Source organism: Girardinichthys multiradiatus, chromosome 4 (genome assembly GCF_021462225.1).
Source record: "Girardinichthys multiradiatus isolate DD_20200921_A chromosome 4, DD_fGirMul_XY1, whole genome shotgun sequence".
In the NCBI taxonomy this organism is placed as follows: Eukaryota; Metazoa; Chordata; class Actinopteri; order Cyprinodontiformes; family Goodeidae; genus Girardinichthys; species Girardinichthys multiradiatus.
Genome location: NC_061797.1, coordinates 26,098,686 through 26,119,813, shown reverse-complemented (window position 1 = coordinate 26,119,813; position 21,128 = coordinate 26,098,686). Strand labels below are relative to the sequence as shown.

Here is a 21,128-nt window from a genome sequence, read left to right as displayed (position 1 = left end):
TTCACGGACATTCGACTCCTCCTTCTCCATCCTGTTCCCACAACCTTTCATTTTATTCCATTTCATGTCATCAGTTTTTTATGGCTGAATTGCTGTTAGCATGTGACCCATAACAGGAATTTCTCATAGAAAAAAAGTAGGATCATTTCTTAGAAATAAAGATATATAACCATATGCATAATTACATGTGAATGCGATGAATTGAGTTTTTCTTTTTTTTTTTTTGTTATTTGGACTATAGGAGACCTAGCATCAGACAGATTCTTCATTAAGGCTGTTCTCTTTAACTGTGCACCCACCCAGCAACCCTCATTATTTATCCTATCAGCTGTGGGAGTGGGATGCTTGAATGACATGCTGCCAAATAACTGCCCCCTGTGGGGAATTTGCATTATTCAAGATTAAAGAAGCTCACACAGTGCAACACAGTATGGTGTTCCTTCTTCCCCTCCATTTTCCAACACACTCAGGACACTGAATGGCACACCTGTCTCCTGGCATATTCTTTGAAATAATAAGTGTGCGGTAATTGCCGGAGAGTGGGAAGGATTTTGTACATCACTTCCTGACCTCATGAGTGACAAACTTTTAGAGGGGCTGCATTTATTCCTTTCCCAATGCATTTTTAATGCGGAGTAAAAAGTGTTGGCGCATTTTGTTCTGGACAGCAGGAAAGTGGCTGTGACAGGTCTAATGGTTTTACATTTATTTTTTTATTTTCTAGAGGAATCAGAGGGTGGCATATGTGATTACCTCTTTCAGAAACAAAGTTTACAAAGCCAGAACAAAATAAGTAGTTTCAGAATAAATAAAATGGTTTGTTCAAAAATTCTGACTGGTAGTTAAGGATGAAAATTTATTCTTGCATCTTTTTTTGGTAAACGATAGCAGCAGTTGACTAAAATAATGGTAAACATGACAGTTTCTTTCATGGAGATATCCAACATCAACAAGAATGAAAGCCTGAAGTACCTCCACTGATGATTGGCTGTAACAAATCTTCCTTTTGCTCTGCCAACACTCTGACAATCTTTCTTCGCTGTAAGAGCTCTCTTGGGTTTATACATGGTAAAATTGCATGATAAAAGTCACAAATGTTTTGTGTCTCCTCCTCCTCATTCATCTCATTACCTCATTTTCTTTGCCCCATCTCACTCCTTTTAACTCAAGCTCTGCTGTTGACAGCTTACCTTGCAGAGCTCACACTGTAACCTACTACTGAGCAACGAAGTGCTGAAACACGTTGCCTTCTTTAATAATTTGGAATCTCTGCCAGTTTCATGTCTTTAAAAAACAGGAGCAATGAATTTAATTAGAAAGCTGTTGCATATCTCTGTGATACATTTCTTTTAATTAACCCCAAGTGAATAAATTAAAAATAATAAGGGGCTGAAAACTGTGGAAAAAAAACACCCTAATGAAGTTTTCCGTTAATTGGGATGAAGTCTGCAGCCAAACCGCAGAGAGCAGTGCGCACCAGGAGCTAACAATGCCGTCTGTAAGCCCCAGAAAGAAAAAAAAAGAGCCCAGGGCCTTCGTGCTGACTTCAAGTGTAAGAAATGCACCTCTGACGTGATGGAAATGACCGTGGGCTGGGAGAAAAGGCAGTCCTGTTCTGGGCCGCTCTGCTGAGACTCCCCGTGCCGCGCTTGAAGCCGGGCCAGTGTTATTGCAGTCCTAATGCGGCTGACTCATTTGGAGCGGATCAGGAGTAATTATGGTAGGGAAAGTGGCTGCCGACCGTGGGGGTCAGGACACTTGTAACATGTGAAAAGAGCAATTATTCCAGGAGACAAAACCCTCCCTTATCCTGGCCGGTGCCAGGGTCAATGCAAGGGACGGCTGGGCTCCGTTTCAGTGAGGCTTATTAGCCACAGCAAGCTGCAAAGTTTCAACGAGTGCATCTTGTTAATGAACAGTCCCCATGCACCATTCCTGTCTGCTTTCTCTCCCACTTACTGTGGGTGTTAATTATGTCATAATCATAGCAGACATAGAGTCTCAGAAATCACCTCACAGACCCCAGCATTCATACACAACCATCTGGAAAACCAGCATGCTGTACAGTAATAAAGAAGGCTCTTAAAACAAATTATAAGAGGAACACAGCCAGCTTAAAACATAATGTTGACTGCAGCTTTTGTAAGAAACTGTCTAATTTAAGGGGAAGAGTGTATGCATGTGTCTTTTTTTGTGCTCATGCATAGCTTTTCCTCTACTCCTTCCATATGCTCCAGCTAACGACAGGAACACGAATCAGTGGTCTTTGTTTATCGCAGCGAACACTCATCAGGCTGCTTTCCGCTGACATGTGTATTCCAGCTGATATTATTACCAGATGTCTTGTATTTTGTCTTGCAGACTGAAAAACACGTCTTTGGGTTCAATTGCAATGATTTTCGAAGCTGATTTCCACATACAATAGCAGGGCATCTGCATCAGATCTCTATTAACCGTAGTGGCCGACACCTTGGCCCCGGGACAGCATTTTATTTGGGATTGCCATGGCCACAGCATTTACAGTGGTGGCTGAAACACAATGGACTCGAGTAAACCAGCGCCTGAAGGCTGTAATCTCATGAGGGACGATTAGAGTCATAGTAGAGGAACAAAAACACAGAGATTTTTTTACCATTCTGTTGGATGTTATGATATAATATATAGATGCACCACTCAGTTGTGCCTAAAATTGGCGAGTTTTTGATTATGGTTGATTTTTAATTCAAAATCAGATTTTTTTTCCCCCCTCTATTTATTAAATACATCGAAACAAAGAACTACAATATTTTTTGTGTCCTTTAATGCATTAGCCAACAGCATTTTCTTTGATGCCTTTTCTTTTTTTTTAGAATTGATAAAATAAGATCCCGGAGTAGGACATAGGGCGATGGTGGTTCAGGTGGTAGAGGTTCGTCCTGTAACCTTTAAGCTGCCGGTTTGAACTCTGCTCCATCTCAGTTGTTGTGTTCTTGGGCAAGACACTTAACCCGCCTTGACTGCTGAGGATGGTCAGAGGGCCCGGTGGCACCTATTGTATGGCAGCCCCACGTCTGTCCGTCTGCCCCAGGGCAGCTGTGGCTACAATGTAGCTTACCACTGTCAGTGTGTGAATGTGTGTATGAATACCTATCTGAACATTGATTTATTACACTGATCTTAAGCAGAGCTAATATTTGCAAGTGCTCTATGATTAAGGAATACTCAGTATTTTTATTGAAGAAAAAGAAATAGTTTTTTTTACTATGATGGTACACAGTGTATCTGTACATAAACATATCACTACCCACAAATCAGAAGCTAATTGCATACTTTTCCACCTCTTCATCCATAAGACTTGTAGTTTCCCTTAAGCAGTTGATTTTACTTTGTTATTCTCTCCAAGTAATATTATAATGGCAAAAACAAAAGCTATACTTCTCTTCTTTCTTCTCTCTTCTCTTCTCTTCTCTTCTCTTCTCTTCTCTTCTCTTCTCTTCTCTTCTCTTCTCTTCTCTTCTCTTCGTTGCCGGCCAGAAAAAGGACTAGGGCAGTTAGCGAACAACTTGGTCCATTGCTGCCACCTTGTGGTTATCTTTTTAGGAGCATTTTACTGCCACATGCTAGTTAAAAGAAGTCCTTATCAAAACAATAGCTTGGTACATTATTTGAATTTGCATGTTTTAACTACTGTTCACAATAATAAAAAATAAATGCTTAAAATAGTTTATCTTGCATAGTTTGGTCTTTGTGGAGTTTCTAGTTTATATAGCTATTGTGGGATTTTTATGTGCAGCACTTATATGAATCATTAGTTTACACTGATGAAGATAAAGATGATGATAATGAGAAGTACATTTTTCTGCAGATCTAGGTTTTCCTGTTCAGCACGATGGTGCTTAACCCTTTCCCATTCAGTGCAGCTGGGGAATGCAAATTATGAGGGGGCCCTGAGAGAAAGGGCCACCCAGGGCCAACTTCCACCACCTAGACACCCCACCTCCCTCCTAATTTGTCAGAAGGACTGAACAGATCCTTTACCTCCCCATGAACCTGCTGAGTAGGCGTCACACCATGGAGTGAGAGCTTTTATCTGATCAAAACGAAATACAGAAGCAGATGTAGCCATTTGTTCAGCCATTAAAGGTCAAGAAAACTTGTTGTATTGGTAAAATGGAAGTTGGGTTCTGATAAATGCCATACATTACTCATGAAACCCGTAAAGCTTTACGCTAAACAAAATATTTTCCAACTGGTTCTGATGCTTCTTTAACTTGTGAAGCAGAAATAAAATCAGAAACAAGAGAGAAATTCACAAGCATTGTGATGATTATGGTCAATGCTGCAGCAGATGTGAAATCAATAACCAGTCTTCCTTCAGGTTGAACAACTGACAGATAGACAGTTGATTGTTCCCTCGGGATGTAGAGGAGAACTGTGTGTACATGAGTGCATCATATAGTTCAAACACATATTACTTTTAAATACAGGAACTAAGAATGACAGAAAAAAGTCTTATTCATTTTGTATCTCTATGGGAACTGCATTTTTTCCCTTTTCAAACATTTCCTTGAATGATCTATACTGTGCATTTTTTCTTAAAAACTTCAATATATACAAAAAAGCCAACTGGACTGATTTGGTTTTTCTGATAGCTGCAAAAATGGAAGTGTAAATAGGGTAGGAGAAATCGGATGCTATCTATAATGAAAATGCATGCTCTGACAGGCTGCTTGGGCTGAGTAAAACTAACTACATATTCTTTGAAGATGTAATCTTAAAGAAAGAAAGAGATGACAGGGCTTTACACACAGTACTAATGGCAAATTAAATTCCCCCCACAGGAAGGATATTTGGCAGGGCAAGTGTTGTTTCTCCATTTTGAGGGGTAAAATGCATCCCTGTGTTGGAGAAGCGAATTGTGATGTGGAGAGGCATGCTTTTGGTGACATCAAATGACACCGGAAGGTCAGTGGCACTTGTATCTGTTAAATGGAATGGATTAAGTGGAGGCTGCATCTTCGTCTGATTCTTCCTTTTATAAAGCGGCTTGTTTTTTGTTTTTTTGCTTTCTGGGAGGTGCCAAGAATTTAAGGTTCTGTTCTACTTCAGCGTTTCGCAGAGCCCCCGGAGTGGTGACAGGTGCAAGAAAATGTCTCATGGCATTAAGGGAATTGAAAAGACATTTACTTTACACAATCACTTTCTTTCCTGTCACTGCTCTTTGTTTAGTAGGTAATAGCTCCTACTTGCTAGACTCCTGTTTTCCAAAAGCTGTTTTTCGGGAAGATATAAAATTTATGTTTGTTTCCGGCGATGGCTCTTCAGGCAATGTGCAAAATAAAAACTCTGCCACACTTAGCAGCAAAGAACCCAGCACATATACGTGTAGGAATAAATGTCAAACTAACTGCAAACACAGAACCTGGGTCATATTAGATACAAACTGTGGTGTCACTTTAATGATGCTGAGCAGGGTTTTAAACATCTAACAGCGGCTCTGAGCGGCACACTGCAACTCCAGGATAGGTTAAGCTTTGTCCTTTTCAAACGTGATGTAAAACACACATGAAATGTTTAAGGAGTGTGTGGCAAGGCGGTGGTCTCAACCAGTTAGGAGTTGTTCCTCGGGAGGTGCAGGAACGACCTTTTTATATAATTAGTTATTTTATTTAAAGCAAAGATTTTGAGTAGAATAACTAATTAGGTGTCATAAAAGGCAAATTAAATATTTTTGTGATCCTTGAGGGAATTGCAGCTACTCTTTTTTTTTTTTTTTCTTGCTGAACACAAGCTCTGGATCAAACACACACATATATACACACACACACGCTCTCCCTCATTAAGACTGTTTTTAGTTCTGCAGAAGCTTGACAGACGAGCTCTGTTGGCATACCTGCAGAGAGTTCCCCTAACAAGCCATGAAATACAGGTAGGAGAGTCCGCCCTCATCCAGTGTGGCTTGAATTCGAAGCTTTTTTAGCTTCATTTACGCTGAACATTGGTATTTATGGCAGGTTTTGTGATCGTAACACAGCAGCTTCAAGGGGTCGGTTTTGGGGTGGCAGGTGGGGGACTTAAGGGCTGGCAGAACACTAATTGATTGCTCCCATCACTAACTCTGGACCAATTAGCCTTTCCTTTCTACCTCTGATAAAGAAATAAGACAGTTCAACACCACTAGAGTCCTTTCTGACATATAAACCAGAGCCATAAATTTGACTAACAAGCTGTGCCTTGTTATTTGCCTCTTATGTAAAAAGGGACATTCTTAATGAAGTTGCATACCCTGTAATATTGACATAGGGATGAAGAAAAACTGCAAATCTGGATCCAATAATGTATTTTTCTGAGTCCACTTACGTGTATGTCCAAGTGTGAAAGAGTTAGAAAAGCTAGTCTGGTGGTCGAATGGGATTTTCAATTCCAAACAAGTTTTTTGTGAAAAGCAGTGTAAGGTAATTTTGAAAGAGAGCAAACTCAATAAACGTAGCTGAGGAAAAACAGCGAGGAGAGAGGCTGTCCATTCATATCTGCCAAGGTTGTTTTTTATCACTCAGCAAAGCAAATAGCAGATCTAACTGCACAATACACACAGTCACTGTTGCCATTTCTTTCCTGCCAAAGAGATGCAAACTTTTATCTGACCCTGCGCAGACTAAGACCACAAGATTTCATATAAACTTTGTATAACATGTAAAACAGGCCTTCACAGTCACTCAAACGCACCAAATGTTAGCCTAACCCCCCCCCCCCCCCCCCCCGTGACGCAGATGTCCTGCCCTTTTTTCCTGTTTTTGGTAGAGAGAGACAAATGTGTTTTGAAAGTAGAGTTGCAAGTGGCGTCCACTGTGTGTTCTTTTAGACGGATCAATAGCTCAGTGTGTGAGAGAGTGTCTTAAGAGCTGTTGTCTTGTGCTTTCAGCTGTGGCAGACCTGTTAGTGCTACAGAGGGGAGCTATGCACCCCTGCCTCCGTACCAGCAGTGGCCTGAGGGGGGCTTTTAGTCCAAACACAAATGTCAGCCTCACATAGACTATTAGTGTTTAGTGCAGTTATTAAATGGACTTTATTTGTCCTTTAGGAGGCTAAAAGGCACACTTAAAGGGGACCTGCGTGACAGCAGGGCAATTTGCGAGTTTGGTAACTTAGGCTCGCTCATTGCGGACACATGAGTACAGATAAGTGTTAAAGGAGGAAAGGCTGTAATGCTCAGAGCACAGAGAGGAGAGAGCATTGTGTGTTTGGGGTTTGTATGCACGCGTGTGTGTGTGTCCCTCTATGAAACACACACAGAGTGAGTGTATGCTAAAAGGCACTTAGGCCATAACATATCTCACTGGGGTCTGGTAGCAGCGTTTTTGTGGTCAGAGGCTTTTTAAAAGGTTAATGTTAATCTATACCAAACAAAGCCCATGAGGAGCTTTTACAGCCATGGACAGTTGAGTGAAATGGGTTTTGATGAAATGGTAGGTAAGTAACATACTGCACATCTTGTTGTAAATACCACAGTAAGCTAAACAGGCGTTGTGTTTTTTATTCACAGAAATTGGTGCCCCTTCCTCTAAGCCCCACAGTCAGTGATTGTGTAACTTTTGTATTACAGCGTGTTCTTAGCCGAACAAGTGAGTCAAGGTGTTGTAGTCCAATGTGACCTGGGTGCCTATCTACATGGAAGAATGTTTTCTTTAATGCATATGAAGCAGGTAGGCAGCGTGCCGTGGCCGTGTACGAACACCAGGCTTAGACGCCTCGGGAAGCAGCCGGCTTATCAAAAAAAAGAAGAGAACATGAAAAGTCACTCGTGTTCCCCGGCCGTAAATCACGCGTGGCTGTTTGTCTCCTTATCGCTACAGGTGTGCCAATGCTCTCTGTCCAGCCCAAAGGAAAGCAGAAGGGGTGTGCTGGCTGCAATCGCAAGATTAAAGACCGCTACCTGCTCAAGGCCTTGGACAAATACTGGCATGAAGACTGTCTCAAATGTGCCTGCTGCGACTGCCGCCTGGGGGAAGTGGGCTCCACCCTCTACACGAAAGCCAACCTCATCCTCTGTCGCAGGGACTACTTGAGGCAAGAAAGACACACAATCACTTTTCTCCACTCACGAAAAACACAAAGGCCATGTCATTACAAGAGCTCTGTAACATAAACTGTTTTTTTATCTCCTGGTAGAGTTTGCTTTAGCTTGTGTTGCAGAACTATTATCTGCATTTACCAAAAGGTGATGTTGTCAATCTTATTAATTTAGTTTTGTTGCATTTTGAGATACAGATAAGCTCAAAATTATTCACACACTTGGAAGATCAGGGTTTGAAGTAATACTTTAATTTAGCCAACATAATTTCTTACCGGAAGGAAAATTAAAGTTTTGGACTGGACCAGTCCCAAGTTGAATCTGATAAAGAATCTGTGAAGGGAGCCAAAATTAAAGTGATGGCACCAAGGCCTTTCAACTTTAAACACTTCAAGTTCATCAGTGAAAACATGCAAAAAAGCTGGCCAGCCATGATAAGAAGGGAATGATTACTGTAATACCAATAAAAAATTTTCCATTGATTATTGAGAAGGGTATAAATTATTTTTTCTTGCCCTTTTTTATTAAAATACAAATAAAGAAATTTTTTTTTCAAAACTAATACTCCTTTTATGTTGTTTTAATATCATTTGAAATATACCTTTCTCATTTTGCATGTGAAACAAACTTCTCGGTTGAATGAAAATTATTTTAAATCTAAGTTTGCCAGGCACGAGTAATTACAGGCGTAACTGTGTCATTGGAGTTAAGAGGCCCCAACATATCTATTGATTGTATGTTTCATGACCTATATTTTTGAGAACATATCTGATGATAATGGATATACATTTTAGAGAATCAATGGAATTTCTGCAGGTTTTATGCAACCTATGAAATACATTCTCCTAACATTTTGATAGCAGAAATTAGACAAAAACTGCTGCACATTATTAAAAACATGTACATCTCTATTTTCTTAGTTTACTTAAGTAGATATACAATGTGACTGTAGTAAACCTATTGAAAATATGATCAAATAAACTGCCAAATATGACAACAGCAGATAAGTTTTTTTTAATTTACCACCACTGGGGCAGCTGCACTGTAAAGCATCTCTTGGTTGGTGGGTGTTGTTTTCAGGGCTGACAATGTTTACATGAACATGAACGACCTCTGTCATGAAAGCTCTCAGTATTGTAGAGGGGCTGAAGGCTGTGAGAATCCTCCAGGCAGGCATGTTGCTTGACTCCCTGCCCCCCAAACACACACACACTTCTGATGCCCCTGCCATCTGTTTGTTAAATTAAACATGACCATTTCCTGGGCGTTAGGTCACATTCCCTACCATTTATCTGAGAGGGAATCCCCCTGAGACCGACTTAGGGATGTCAATGCCCTGTGCCCCCCCTTTCCCTCTCATCCAAACCCCCCTGTCCAGCATTGTCTTCCACTTTCCTTTTCTGTATTTTCCTTCTGTCTGCTTGTTTCTCAGCTATCTCCTTGTTATCTTTGACTTGCTGCTGCCTCCTGGTTGGCTTTGGATCAGCTCAACTAATTTGAGAGGCTGGATTCTTAAAAACTCTATAATTTTACATTCAAACCAAAATTCAGCTTCAGGGTTTGTCTGACTAAAACAATTTAAAAACCCTGGTTTTGGTGTACGCATGTAGACAGCTGAAGATGAGGATAGCTTATTTCAAGCTAGCCATCTACTGCTATGTATGCATGAAACTCCAGGCTGCGTTATTTTGACCTTTAATGTCTATTGTCTTGCTATAACACCTTTGCCTCTAAACTTGGTGTGCTGAATAGGTTAATGGTCCAGAGTAAATAACAGGGGTGTAAAAATGGATCTAATTCACAAGAGGAGATATACAATGTTTCAGATTCATGAGACAAGATTTTAACAATACTTTTATGAACACTTAAGAATCCATAATTTTTTTGTTTTTGCCAATTTATCAAAGTTCTCACTGACTAGAAATTGCTTTCTGAAGAATCTGTAGTCAGAGTAGATTAAGTTATACTTAATGTACTATACTTGTTTCATATGCCTAGGGCAAAAAAGGAGTGAAACAATTTTAGTTCACAAACAGAAAAAAATATGTTTCAAAAATATTGAACTGTGGTTTTGTGTGTTGGGTAAGTGTATACTTAGCACTCTGATGCACAAAGGCAGCCCAGATTGCCTAAAACATATAAAACAGACCTATACTTTAGCCACAATGAGAAGATGTGCAGCAGATGATAACTACCATTGTTAGTGGCTAACAGTTAGCTAGTGTACCTAGGTACCCAACATACTACAAGTTAAAGGTGATGCTAATGCAACAGATTGTTTCATTGTACATCTGTAATGGGATTCTATCCAAAGAAGTTCAGAGCAAGTTTTAATCTGTCTTCAGGGTGTAAACTGCCAGCTAAACTGTTGCTTTGTATAGCGACACACAATGGCCATTCTCAGAAGCTTATGTAACGTTTTGTAGAGAAAACAACTATCATTTATAGGTGCTTTGCATGAAAAATGCCCACTTTCTGTGTTGTATTCTGACTCCAATTAGATAAATTAACTCCTAGTTTTCTTAGTTCATATGTGAGGTAACAGTGGTGTTCAGCAGTCATAAAATAAAGGCATTGTAAAACATATGACAAATCAAACTAAAAACAATAGGAATGGGAGGTAAAAGCCAGCCTTATATGAAGGTCTTGTATCTGGTGTAGTTAACTAAATAAAAGCCTTGGTCTCTATTAAAGAAAGAAAGTAAGTTTTTTTTTTCCCCATTCACCTGTGGTTTTCTGTGATATTTTACTTTCATCTTAGCTCTTTTTCTGACCTGCAAGGAGCTCGTGGCCCACTTGAGAAGTGCTCAGGGACGTTACGTTGAGATAGGCCATTACCATCCATCAGTCCCCACCCACAGTTAATGCTTTTAAGATGCAGTGAAAGGTCCACTAAGACTTGATGTTGCCCCAGAAGGGGCAGATGGCACAGATGAGGTTGTAATAAATGGGGAAATGACCAAGAGTAGGCAAAAATAATGAAGCTCTTAGTTTCACTTAGTAAAATACATCAGCTGAAAGGACAGAAATCCCAAACCTGAAGCTGTAAGTGCCTAACTGGCATAGTGAAAGGAGAAGGAAAAGCTTTCTCGCACATTAGACCGGTAAGATGTAGAGGTCAGGCAGGGGATGAAAAGAAGGAGAGTGACATGTGAAATGAAAAGTTAGAAACACTAAAATAAGAATAACATTGAAAGTGGGTAGAGGAAGAGGGCTTCCTGTGTGCCTCTGCTGCCCCAGATTGTCTAATGAAATCCATCCAACTTGCCTGCTCTTCAGCCTGCGACAAATGCAGAACACTTAGTGGCTGAGATGCTTCAGATGAATTCTATTATGAAGCAAATTAAAAACCTTGCCTTGCGTAGAGAGATGAGGAAGTTTGAGAGACCAGAGCATTTTGAAAGTAGGTGATGCACTGTCCAGCTGGTGCCAGTTCCCTTTTCATTCTCTCTTTTCTTAGAGGAAGAAAGTCCACCCCTACCTGCAGTAATGAAGTTAAATCTGTGCACTGAATTAGCCTCCCGCACTTCATTAGATACAAGCATTGGATCAAACACACTGGTTATTTCTAAGGGATTGGATCCCTGCCATGCTCACATTAATTTTTATAGGAGCCCCATCTGTGATTGTCCTTCAGCGGCATTAGCAACCTAAATTCACTCACACTCTCGACTCTGTCGTTCTTTTCAGCATATACAAAAGAAATGCCTTCACATCTCTGCTAGTGCTTGCAGCAACTAAAAACTCCAGATCCAACCTACACATTGTTCACTCTGTCGTTTCTACAAGTATTTTTATCTAGTTGGGCAAATTTCTCATTGAGACACTAGAATAGGGAAATTAATTAGGCCTTTGTCTTACAGCAATATAGTCATTGTGTGATTATCAGGATTTGAGGACTGATATAATTTAGTCTTTCATTTCACCTACTAGAAATGACATAATAGTCATCAACTTATCAAAGTGGGTTATAATTAACTGTAAGAGGAAAACGTGCTTGAGATAATGAACATTATAAGTTATCTGCACACAGATGGAGCTGCAGGAGAGAGATAATAACACTATTTAGGTGTGTCTGTTTTACAAATCTTGTTACTCCTTTAGGAGGTAAATCGGTAGCTCATCTTTTTCTGAGATGATGCAGATCAGAAGAGAAAAGTTTACACTTTCTAAATGACACAACTGTTGGGGAAGGTCAGAACATTCAATGCATGCATTAACAGCTCTCCCTCTTATAAAATCTGACAAACTCTGTGCAGGCTGGGAAGTCTTAAAGAGCTGAGAAAACACGTAGAAAACTTCAAGAGCCACAGCCCGAACTGAAGGTAACAACATGGAGAGGCAGAGGATACGCCACAGCAGCTTTAAGGGTTTGAAGTTAGCAAAGCAGCAAGTTGAAAGAAATAAAGAAGGCACTCTTTTCTCTGAAGACCTGTTGTAATAACTCAATACCAGGTGAAGGAGAACTGCTTTATGGCACTGCCATCCAACTCACATCACAGTATCTCACACATGGTTACATTTTTTGTTACTAGACATGAGTTCTTCTAATGACTATGGTCTTTTTATGCGTGTTAAAGAAAGATATTAAATAGGTACCAGATACATGCCATCATATCACACATATTGCCATAGATTTAATGTTTCGGAATCTTCAAAAGTATTCTGCCAAAAGAAAAATTAAAATTAAAGTTTATTTGGAACGCTTGCAAATCAAAAGGTATACGTAAAATTCAATATAATTTACTGTTAATTAAGTGTTAAATCTTAAAATTTGAGATAGTGACTTTAAATATAAATAAATGTTACTGCCATAGGCACTATCACATGTTAAATGTTGAATGGTTGAAGAGTGAATATCACTCCGTTACATTTACCTTAAAGCTAGATCGGTTAATTAAACAACCAGCCTCACTGTGTTCAAGTTGCTTGTTGAAAAAAACAGTAGGACTGTCTTCATAATGTGCTCAATGACCAGGTTAGCTGCCGTTAGCAAAATAAAGTACTGACATCGCATTTGATATATCCAAACACTGCAGCAATATGTATGCTGATTAGAGGTTGTACAGTGTATGGTTGCATTTGTGCAGTTACTTTATGGAGATACAATCCATGAAAAGTGCAAGTAAATTGCTGATTGCTTTGGCTTTTACAACCTTTTATTCAAACGTTTGTCATTTTAAATGCCCCAGAACTTTCAATTATACTGACTGATATGTTAAATAAATATGAGAGCATCAAAGGAAAGATTATTGAATGCACTATGAGAATATTTACATATTTACATGTGATATATCGCGGGTATATATTGAGATATTTTCATAAATAAAGGTGTGTGAGTTGTGTGAGCTAATGGTACATATTGTCTAACAGTTTGGGATAAAAAAATATAACTTTACCAGTTTTAGGATAAACTTATGTTATTAAAGCCTACGTCGCCTTGATTGCATTCAATATAGTTGTTACAAGTCAGAGTCATTTAACTTTAAATGCTGCATACAGATGGTTTAATCAATACAAGGAACATTTTTGAAAATAATTACCTTTTTAAGGCTGTTTCTTAATGTCTCCCTAAAAACATTTCCAAGCAAAAACCAGTGAAAAAAATGCCTGTTGGGTCTACTTAAAAAACACCCAAAATGCTCAGGTACAAGAGAATGTAGTAAAAAAAAAAGATTGTGAATAGCTTGAGACTACATTATAGGTTCAGCTGATTCTTTGAACTCTAAAATGTCAACTTCTGAGTGAAAAAAAATATACCTAATGCTGTACAGTATACAAATGTTATGCTTTACCTCATCATGGAGAACGGTAAACTAAGTCATTAAATTAAATTAATCCTATCTCCTTAGATAGAAAGGTTTCTAGTAGTTACATCTCCAAATGTCATATCGCGTCGAAACTACTCGCTTGTTTTGACTTATCATCTCATTGAGAGAAATCTTTTCAGAAGGTCTCTCAGGTTGTAGGGAGCTAAGGAAAGAAACATTTCTGACATTTTAAGTCACTGAAGTTACCTGCTGAAATAATTGCTTTAAAATATTAATCAAAATAACTACTAATGCATATATTAATAAAGAGCAATCATTGATTTGTAAGACAGGCATGGCACAGGGTTTTACAAGCAGCTATGAATGAGAATATTTTCAAGGATTTCATCATTCACACTTTTCAAATATAAATGCTGAAAAAGTCTGGTGTTGATTTTTCTTCTATATTTTAGAGGAAAGTGATTCATTTAATCCAAATGACTAGAGAAATTAAAGAGCATGAGCCACTGCACTTTGACAATACGGGACATGTTTCGAGACAATACGGGAACATATTTCACAAAGTAGGCTATTCAGGCCTAAAAATTAATTTCAGATGAAATTAATTGTTTTTCAAAAGCAATTTACATTCCACATTCTTTGAAAAGTTTTCTTTTCATAGGTATGAAGCAGATTAAGTTTTTATTTTATTTTTATGATTTCAGTAGAATATTAACATCCCGTATTTATTTTATCTGTATTTACACAAATCATACATCGAGCAGCAAGTTAACTGTCTCTTTGTGAAGTTGATGTGATGGAAGCATCAAGAGTAGGAATCTGAGGTGAGCCATTTGGCTAAAAATGTCATGCAAACTAATCTGATCTAAGTTTAACCTTCAATGCTTAATTTAGATTTGGTGGATAATTTTATTCCTGTTGATTTTCTTCTTTTACTTTTTTGCAAATGTTGTTGAAACAAGGTTCAAGATACGCTAACAATGTACCTGATAAGTCCACAGACACAGCCCAGTGACTCTTTGAAAAGCCTGGATGAATCTAAACATGTAGCATCTGTTTCCATTTTTGTTGCGTCCTTTTTTTTTATTTGCGTGGTAAGATGTAGTGTTTTCTTAGCTTTAAATCAATATCATTTGTTGTGTTACAATCTTGGCAGACCAAACGCAGCGCCCCCTCAGCTGTTACTCATGAGATTACTGCATTGGTTGTGTTTTCTGGCTGTTTATTGTTCATACCAAATGAGCAGCAGTAGAGGAGCTTGTTCTGTTTGAACAGTTTCCTCAGGGTGTAATCTTCTGTTAGCACAGAGAGCTCAATTACCTATGTTGATTCCACATGATAACCTATACACATACACTGTTAACTAAAGAGCTGCTTAAGTTATTGCATTTGAACCATCTGATTCAAAATTTTACTTGTATTTGAAAAAGGCAATCCAGTTTGCATAAAAGAATGAGAATTATTTCTTTAGATACTGTTTCACAGTGATGGAGCTCCATTTAAGGATCTGGATTACCATCACGGATCTATCTTTTAAGTATTTCATGAAGAATATGTCTGTTAGAATTAAACAGGAGCTATGAACTTTCACAATTGTGGACATCTACAAAGCTTTGCAGACTAAAGTTTGTGCTTATTCTCCAATACTGAGCTCCAAAAACCTGTTGAATAAAGCAAGAGAAAAAAACACTACACTGAGTAATGTTAGAAACGACAAGGTGACAATTACCCCAAAACTGCGACACAGTGCTTTGTCTGGAGGTAGAACGTAGTATTTCAGCAAGCTGGACTTTCCCATCAGGAGTTTTCACAAGCCATATATATCAAGTGAGCACCATGTCTGCAACCCAGCAGGTTGTGATAGGGACAGGTCACAATAATCTGTTTGGGTATAATAGGTGTCTGCATAGCAGTCTGTGTAACTGACCAAAACTCTTCAGGTTGTTCTCGAGCCTTTTTCCCCTGAGGGAAAGAAAAGTATATCACCTCTGGTCAACAGCTCAGCATGGTCAAGCCATCAGGGTGAATGTAAATCAACCAGATTCTGCCTCTGTCATAGATACAAATGACACCAGCGTCATTCAATATTTGAGTACAATTAATGAAAGACCTTAACAACGAGTCTCCTGGAATTTATTAATGTTTGAAGAAATAGTGAGAAATTACCATATCATATTGACAATACTACAACCTTTAATGGAGGTTTACTCTCAGATAGGGTATCTCACAAAGGTGGGTACACCCATTAAATTTTTGTAAATGTTTTATTATATCTTTTCATGAGACAACACTTAGGATATGACACTTTGATACATTGTAAAGTAGGCTGTGTACAGCATGAATAGCTGTGTAAATTTCCTGTCCTCCCAAAAAAAATCTCAACACACAGCCTTTAATGTCTAAACCATTGGCAACAAAAGTGAGTACACTCCGAAGTTAGCATGTCCAAGTTGTCCCCACTTAACAATTTTTCGGTGACCAGTATGAGAGTGTGCAAATTTAGCAAACCTGCTCCCCATTCACACCTGTGACCTTGTGACTCTAATGGGTCACATGACACGGGGAAAGGAAAATGATTAATTGCGTAAAATGTAAACATTTTCACTTTGGGGTGTACACGCTTTTGTTGTCAGCAGTTGAGGAAATAATGGCTGTGTGTTGAGCTATATTGAGGGGACACCAGATGTATACAGTTAAACAAGCTGTGTACAGACTACTTCACATTGTATCAAGGTGTCATATCTTCAGTGTTGTCCCATAAAAAGATGTAATAAAATAATTACCAAAATGTTAGGGATGTTCTTAACTTTTGTCAGATACTGTATGTCTTGATCCAAGACATTCCAATGAAAAGAATATATATAGATTGATAAGTCATAAACCATTCATACTCAACTATTAATAGCATGGGAATGTCCAGCTATCATATTGTTCAGGAAGTACATAAAGTACACATTACAGTTTACAAATGTACTTGGGGACAAATACCTTAACATTTTCGGTCATGTCCAGTGGTTTCACGAAACTAAAATTCAAGTGTTTGGACAAAATTAGGATTGTTACCTTTCAAGTAAAAGGGGGAAGCTTGCAAGCCTGAGAACACCATTCCAAATCATTGCAAGGTTGTTTTGCTGCAGGAGGGACTGGTGTGCTACACAAAACGGATGGCTTCGTGAGGACATGTTAAATAATACTGAAGCAGCATCTCAAGATGTCACAGCTTGGGAGCTGTTTAGTCGTTCACCTGGACAATGACCCTAAGCATACTGCCAAACTAGTTACAAAATTCCTTGAGGACAATAAAGGCAGTATTTTAGAGTGGCAGTCACAGTTTCACAAAGAATTTGGGGGCAGAGCCAGAAAGATGTGTGTGAGCAAGAACAAACCTGACCCACCTGTTCTGTCAGGAGAAATGGGCCAAGATTCAAACAACCTGTTGTGGAAATCGTCATCGAAAACGTTTTACCCAAGTCACACAGTTTAAAATGCAATTGTACCCAATATTAGGACAATGTATGTAAGCTTCTGACTTTGAAGAATGCCATAAAAATTATATCTGTTGTTGTTTTGGCATTAAACAGATAGAAATGAGTTTGGTAATCCTAACTGACCTGAAGAGGAAAAGGTTTAGTCTGATTTAATGTCGGTGAAAAAAGTGGTTATGCCTCTTTTTTATACAGGATGTGTAATATCTGGTTTTAGCTGTAAAAGGTTGGATCTCCTAAATTGTTGGGATACCATGATAAGCCAACCTTTGTAACACTGATATTTAGGGGAAAATGTTTTCATTTTAGGATCAATATTGAATGCTGAGAATTTCTTCAGATGCATGAGTACACAGAAGTCTTGGTGTCTCACAAAAGAAAAACACATTCTTTGTGTTTCAGAGCAGCCTGTGGGTGGCAGATGTCTACTGTATGAGAACACTGAGGGTGTTTTTTTTTTGAAGGAATAACCAAATGTAACAATGTCTCAGTTTAACACCCTGTGAATCCCTCTCATGGAACATAACAAGCTTTCTCTCTCTGTTTCGCTCTCTGCTGCTCCTCAGGGGTAGTGGCCTCTAATTAGAAGCAGAGCTGTTGTACAGACGTTTTCTTTAACAAGGTGAAAGAAACTGAATGGGACAAGCATAAACTAGGCCGAATATCAACACTCTGACTCATCTGTCTGAGCCCTACAAGTGTGAGGAGGAGTGTTTAACATACTGCTGGAAAAACAATCTGCGGTTGTTATCCTCTTTTGCAAAGTTGTGAAGCGGACCTTCTTCTGCTGCAAAATATATAACTCTATCTTGGCTCTAAAATCTCCACATTAAACATAACGTCAAGCGCATGGAAAATTAAAATTGTAAATCTGTCTGGGAAGAGCATTTGAGTTTTTTTCTTTTCTTTGATGAAACAAGAGATCTCCGCCAGTGCTTTCTGTTCGTGTTTATGACCTTTATCATTTGCCTCCAACCTAATAAGCCTAAAGAGGCTGCTGGGAGATTAAATTTTGTTCTTTTCACTATTAAACACTCAGTTAACTCTTAACAGTTGACAGCATAGGGATGATGGGGACAAAGAGAATGGATTGAGCAAAATAATATCCCTAGCAATGAATGAACATATTATGCAATTTGCTGTTACATGTTAAAGTCTGTTTGTCTAAGGTTAGAAACCGAAAGTTTCAAACAGGTTTTCACCAATTTCAGCTTTTTTTTAAAATCATATAAAGATCCATTTTTGTAAGTGTAACAAAACTAGTAGAATGCCAGGAAATGGGCATTTTGTGCATTTCTGTATTACATTGCGGCATATTTTCTCCTTTTGTTTGCAGTTGGTATGCCACACATTTGTTTGCATTTCACGGCATGAAAGTAAAAAGGAAGGTATGTTAATCTCTCTGTCTTTTCTCTCTGTCTTTCAGGCTCTTTGGTACAACGGGGAACTGTGCAGCCTGCAGTAAACTGATCCCAGCCTTTGAAATGGTGATGAGAGCCAGAGATAATGTTTACCATTTGGACTGTTTTGCCTGTCAGCTTTGTAACCAGAGGTAAGAACGGGGATCAAACCATGAATGGAGTAGAAAAATGGGTTCGAATCACAAATATTAGAGGGTTTTGCAAAGAAAAATAAAAGGTTTTCTGGTACTTATTTATTTGTTTTAATTTGTTTAATTACATCAAACAGCTTGTAAATCTAAAAAAAAATGTTGGTTCTCTCATTGTGTTGTTCTGCATTTGTAATACCCTGCTAATTATTTTCACTATAACATACTGCCAGCAGTCTGTCCCCGTTTGTGGCTACATGTGTAAATCTATAAAGCCGGCAGGATGTAAAATTAGCTCTTGTTCTTATGTGTAAAGTTCAGACGCTACAGAAAGGGAAGTATCTTGCTGCATAAAAGGAAAAAATAACGAGCGCAGGTGTAACAGTGTTTCCAGGAGGATAGCGCCCACTATGAAAAACTGGAACGAGCACAAAGCCTATGGTATGATGTACATGGAATATGACATACCCTAATATTGCCTTTCCCCATTAATACACTGTCAGAAATGGCAGCAGTCTGAGAGCAAAGCGTCCTTTGCATGCTTGTCAGGGATGCTGTGACCCTGTTACTCCACACAGCACAAGCCCATTAACCTTCTGCAGGCCAGATTCAGTTACCATAGTGAGCACCCGCTGTAAGGGAATTATGACTGCAGTCCCTCTTCTCAGCTGGCAGATATATGAAGCCAGGGCTCATCTGGCACAGCATTGCCATGGCTGTGACTGTTACCAGCTTTATTTACCGTGTTACCAGCCTGGCATATTACTGAGGCCAAGCTATTTTCAGCTATGTTCTTATCTACGCTCCCTTTCAGTCACATTATGGAGCTGTTTCCAGAGTGTCACGCAAACAAACTGCAGCGCAGAGAGGGAACATCAGTGGGACTGACTGCTGTGTGTTATTTTCCCTCTTCAATTGACTCTGACTTTTGAGGAAAAATTATTTTGAACACTGCAGCCAAACCGGTGTCTGAAAAGGCTCACCCCGTGGCAGGGTTTCTTTGCAGAATCCCACCAATGTTATCGTTCGACCAAAAGAGAGTTGACCTGTTTTTCACTAGGTGCCAGTTCTCCTGTCTGTTTGCTTTCAACCCGGACTGGTTTATTATATCATTTTATTGGAAGGCAGACATTTATGATGACCATCAAAACGGGTCCTTGTGTGCTTGATGGAAAAACATCTTGATCTAAACTCGTATAATCAACTGATTCATCATTACACGTCAAACTCAAATGCAACATTTCACACGACAATTATAACGCCAGCAGCAGTGTTCTTCATAACCTCCTGTTTCTGTCTTCCAACAGGTTTTGCGTGGGGGACAAGTTTTTCCTAAAAAACAACATGATTTTGTGTCAAATGGACTATGAGGAGGGCCAGCTGAACGGCAGCTTTGAGACGCAGGTTCAATAGTTCATGGCAGCAACAATCGGATCCACACTTTACACACAAGATGGATGTTCTGCTGCACTTGGAAAAAGACAAGCGTCTGTCTGCTTGCCTGCAATACTTTTTAAATTCCCATTATCGGCCCCCACTCCCACCGCAAGGACTCTGTTGTAAATGTAACTTTTTGCCCCTCCCACACCGCACCACACCCCCCAACACTGAGCAGTTACAATTTTGATGTACAGTTGTGCCTGCTTAGCTGAGCACTGTATTGCTTGTATGTTTTGTGAAATTTGTTTAAGGTTTTCTGTTTTCTTTTAGAAATGGTTCACTGGAGGGTATGTACAGTCTGTTTTTTCTGTATATATAAACTGGAACATTTATTTTATGAAATGTAATGCAATTTTATTACTAGTGTGAATTAAAGATTCCTAAATGTTTATAGTGAGTTTTTTTCCTCCTACTGAAACCAAAGTTGTTGAGGGAAGTTGCCCATGTATTGATAAAAGTAGATATCAAAGAACAACAATGCTATAAAAGCCTTGCAAGAGACAGATATATTTAAACATCTCTTATGATGCATTAAAGGTTTTATTACATTTTCTTCTAATGGAATTGGAAATGCTGTTTAAAGTGGACAACTTTATTTGGAATAAAAGAATCTTCGCCGAACTGTGTTGTTGTGAACATGCAGGTGTGGGGAAGTAAGAAAAGTTGAGCGGCTTCTCTGTGATTCATGCTTCACTAATTGCCATCTGATTATCAGGGTGAATTGGCCTGGAAATGAAATGCAACAGCAAATAAATTAGAGGAGGGAAAATAAACGCTCATTGAGTTAGAGCTCACTCAAACTCATCATGAGTAGAAGTGCAGAGCTGTATTTA

The 21,128-nt window shown here is 38.9% G+C and overlaps 1 protein-coding gene across 1 annotated transcript in view; it reads left to right on the top strand.

Annotated features, from left to right (window-relative positions):
* lmo1 (LIM domain only 1) overlaps positions 1-20,684 on the top strand; it is a 29,871-nt gene extending 9,187 nt beyond the window's left edge. The window contains exons 2-4 of the mRNA XM_047362222.1: positions 7,833-8,046; positions 18,733-18,858; positions 20,163-20,684. Coding sequence (XP_047218178.1) covers positions 7,833-8,046; positions 18,733-18,858; positions 20,163-20,268 — 446 coding nt within the window. The 3' untranslated portion in view covers positions 20,269-20,684. The remainder of the gene's footprint in view (positions 1-7,832; positions 8,047-18,732; positions 18,859-20,162) is intronic.
* The last annotated feature ends 444 nt before the right edge of the window (positions 20,685-21,128 follow it).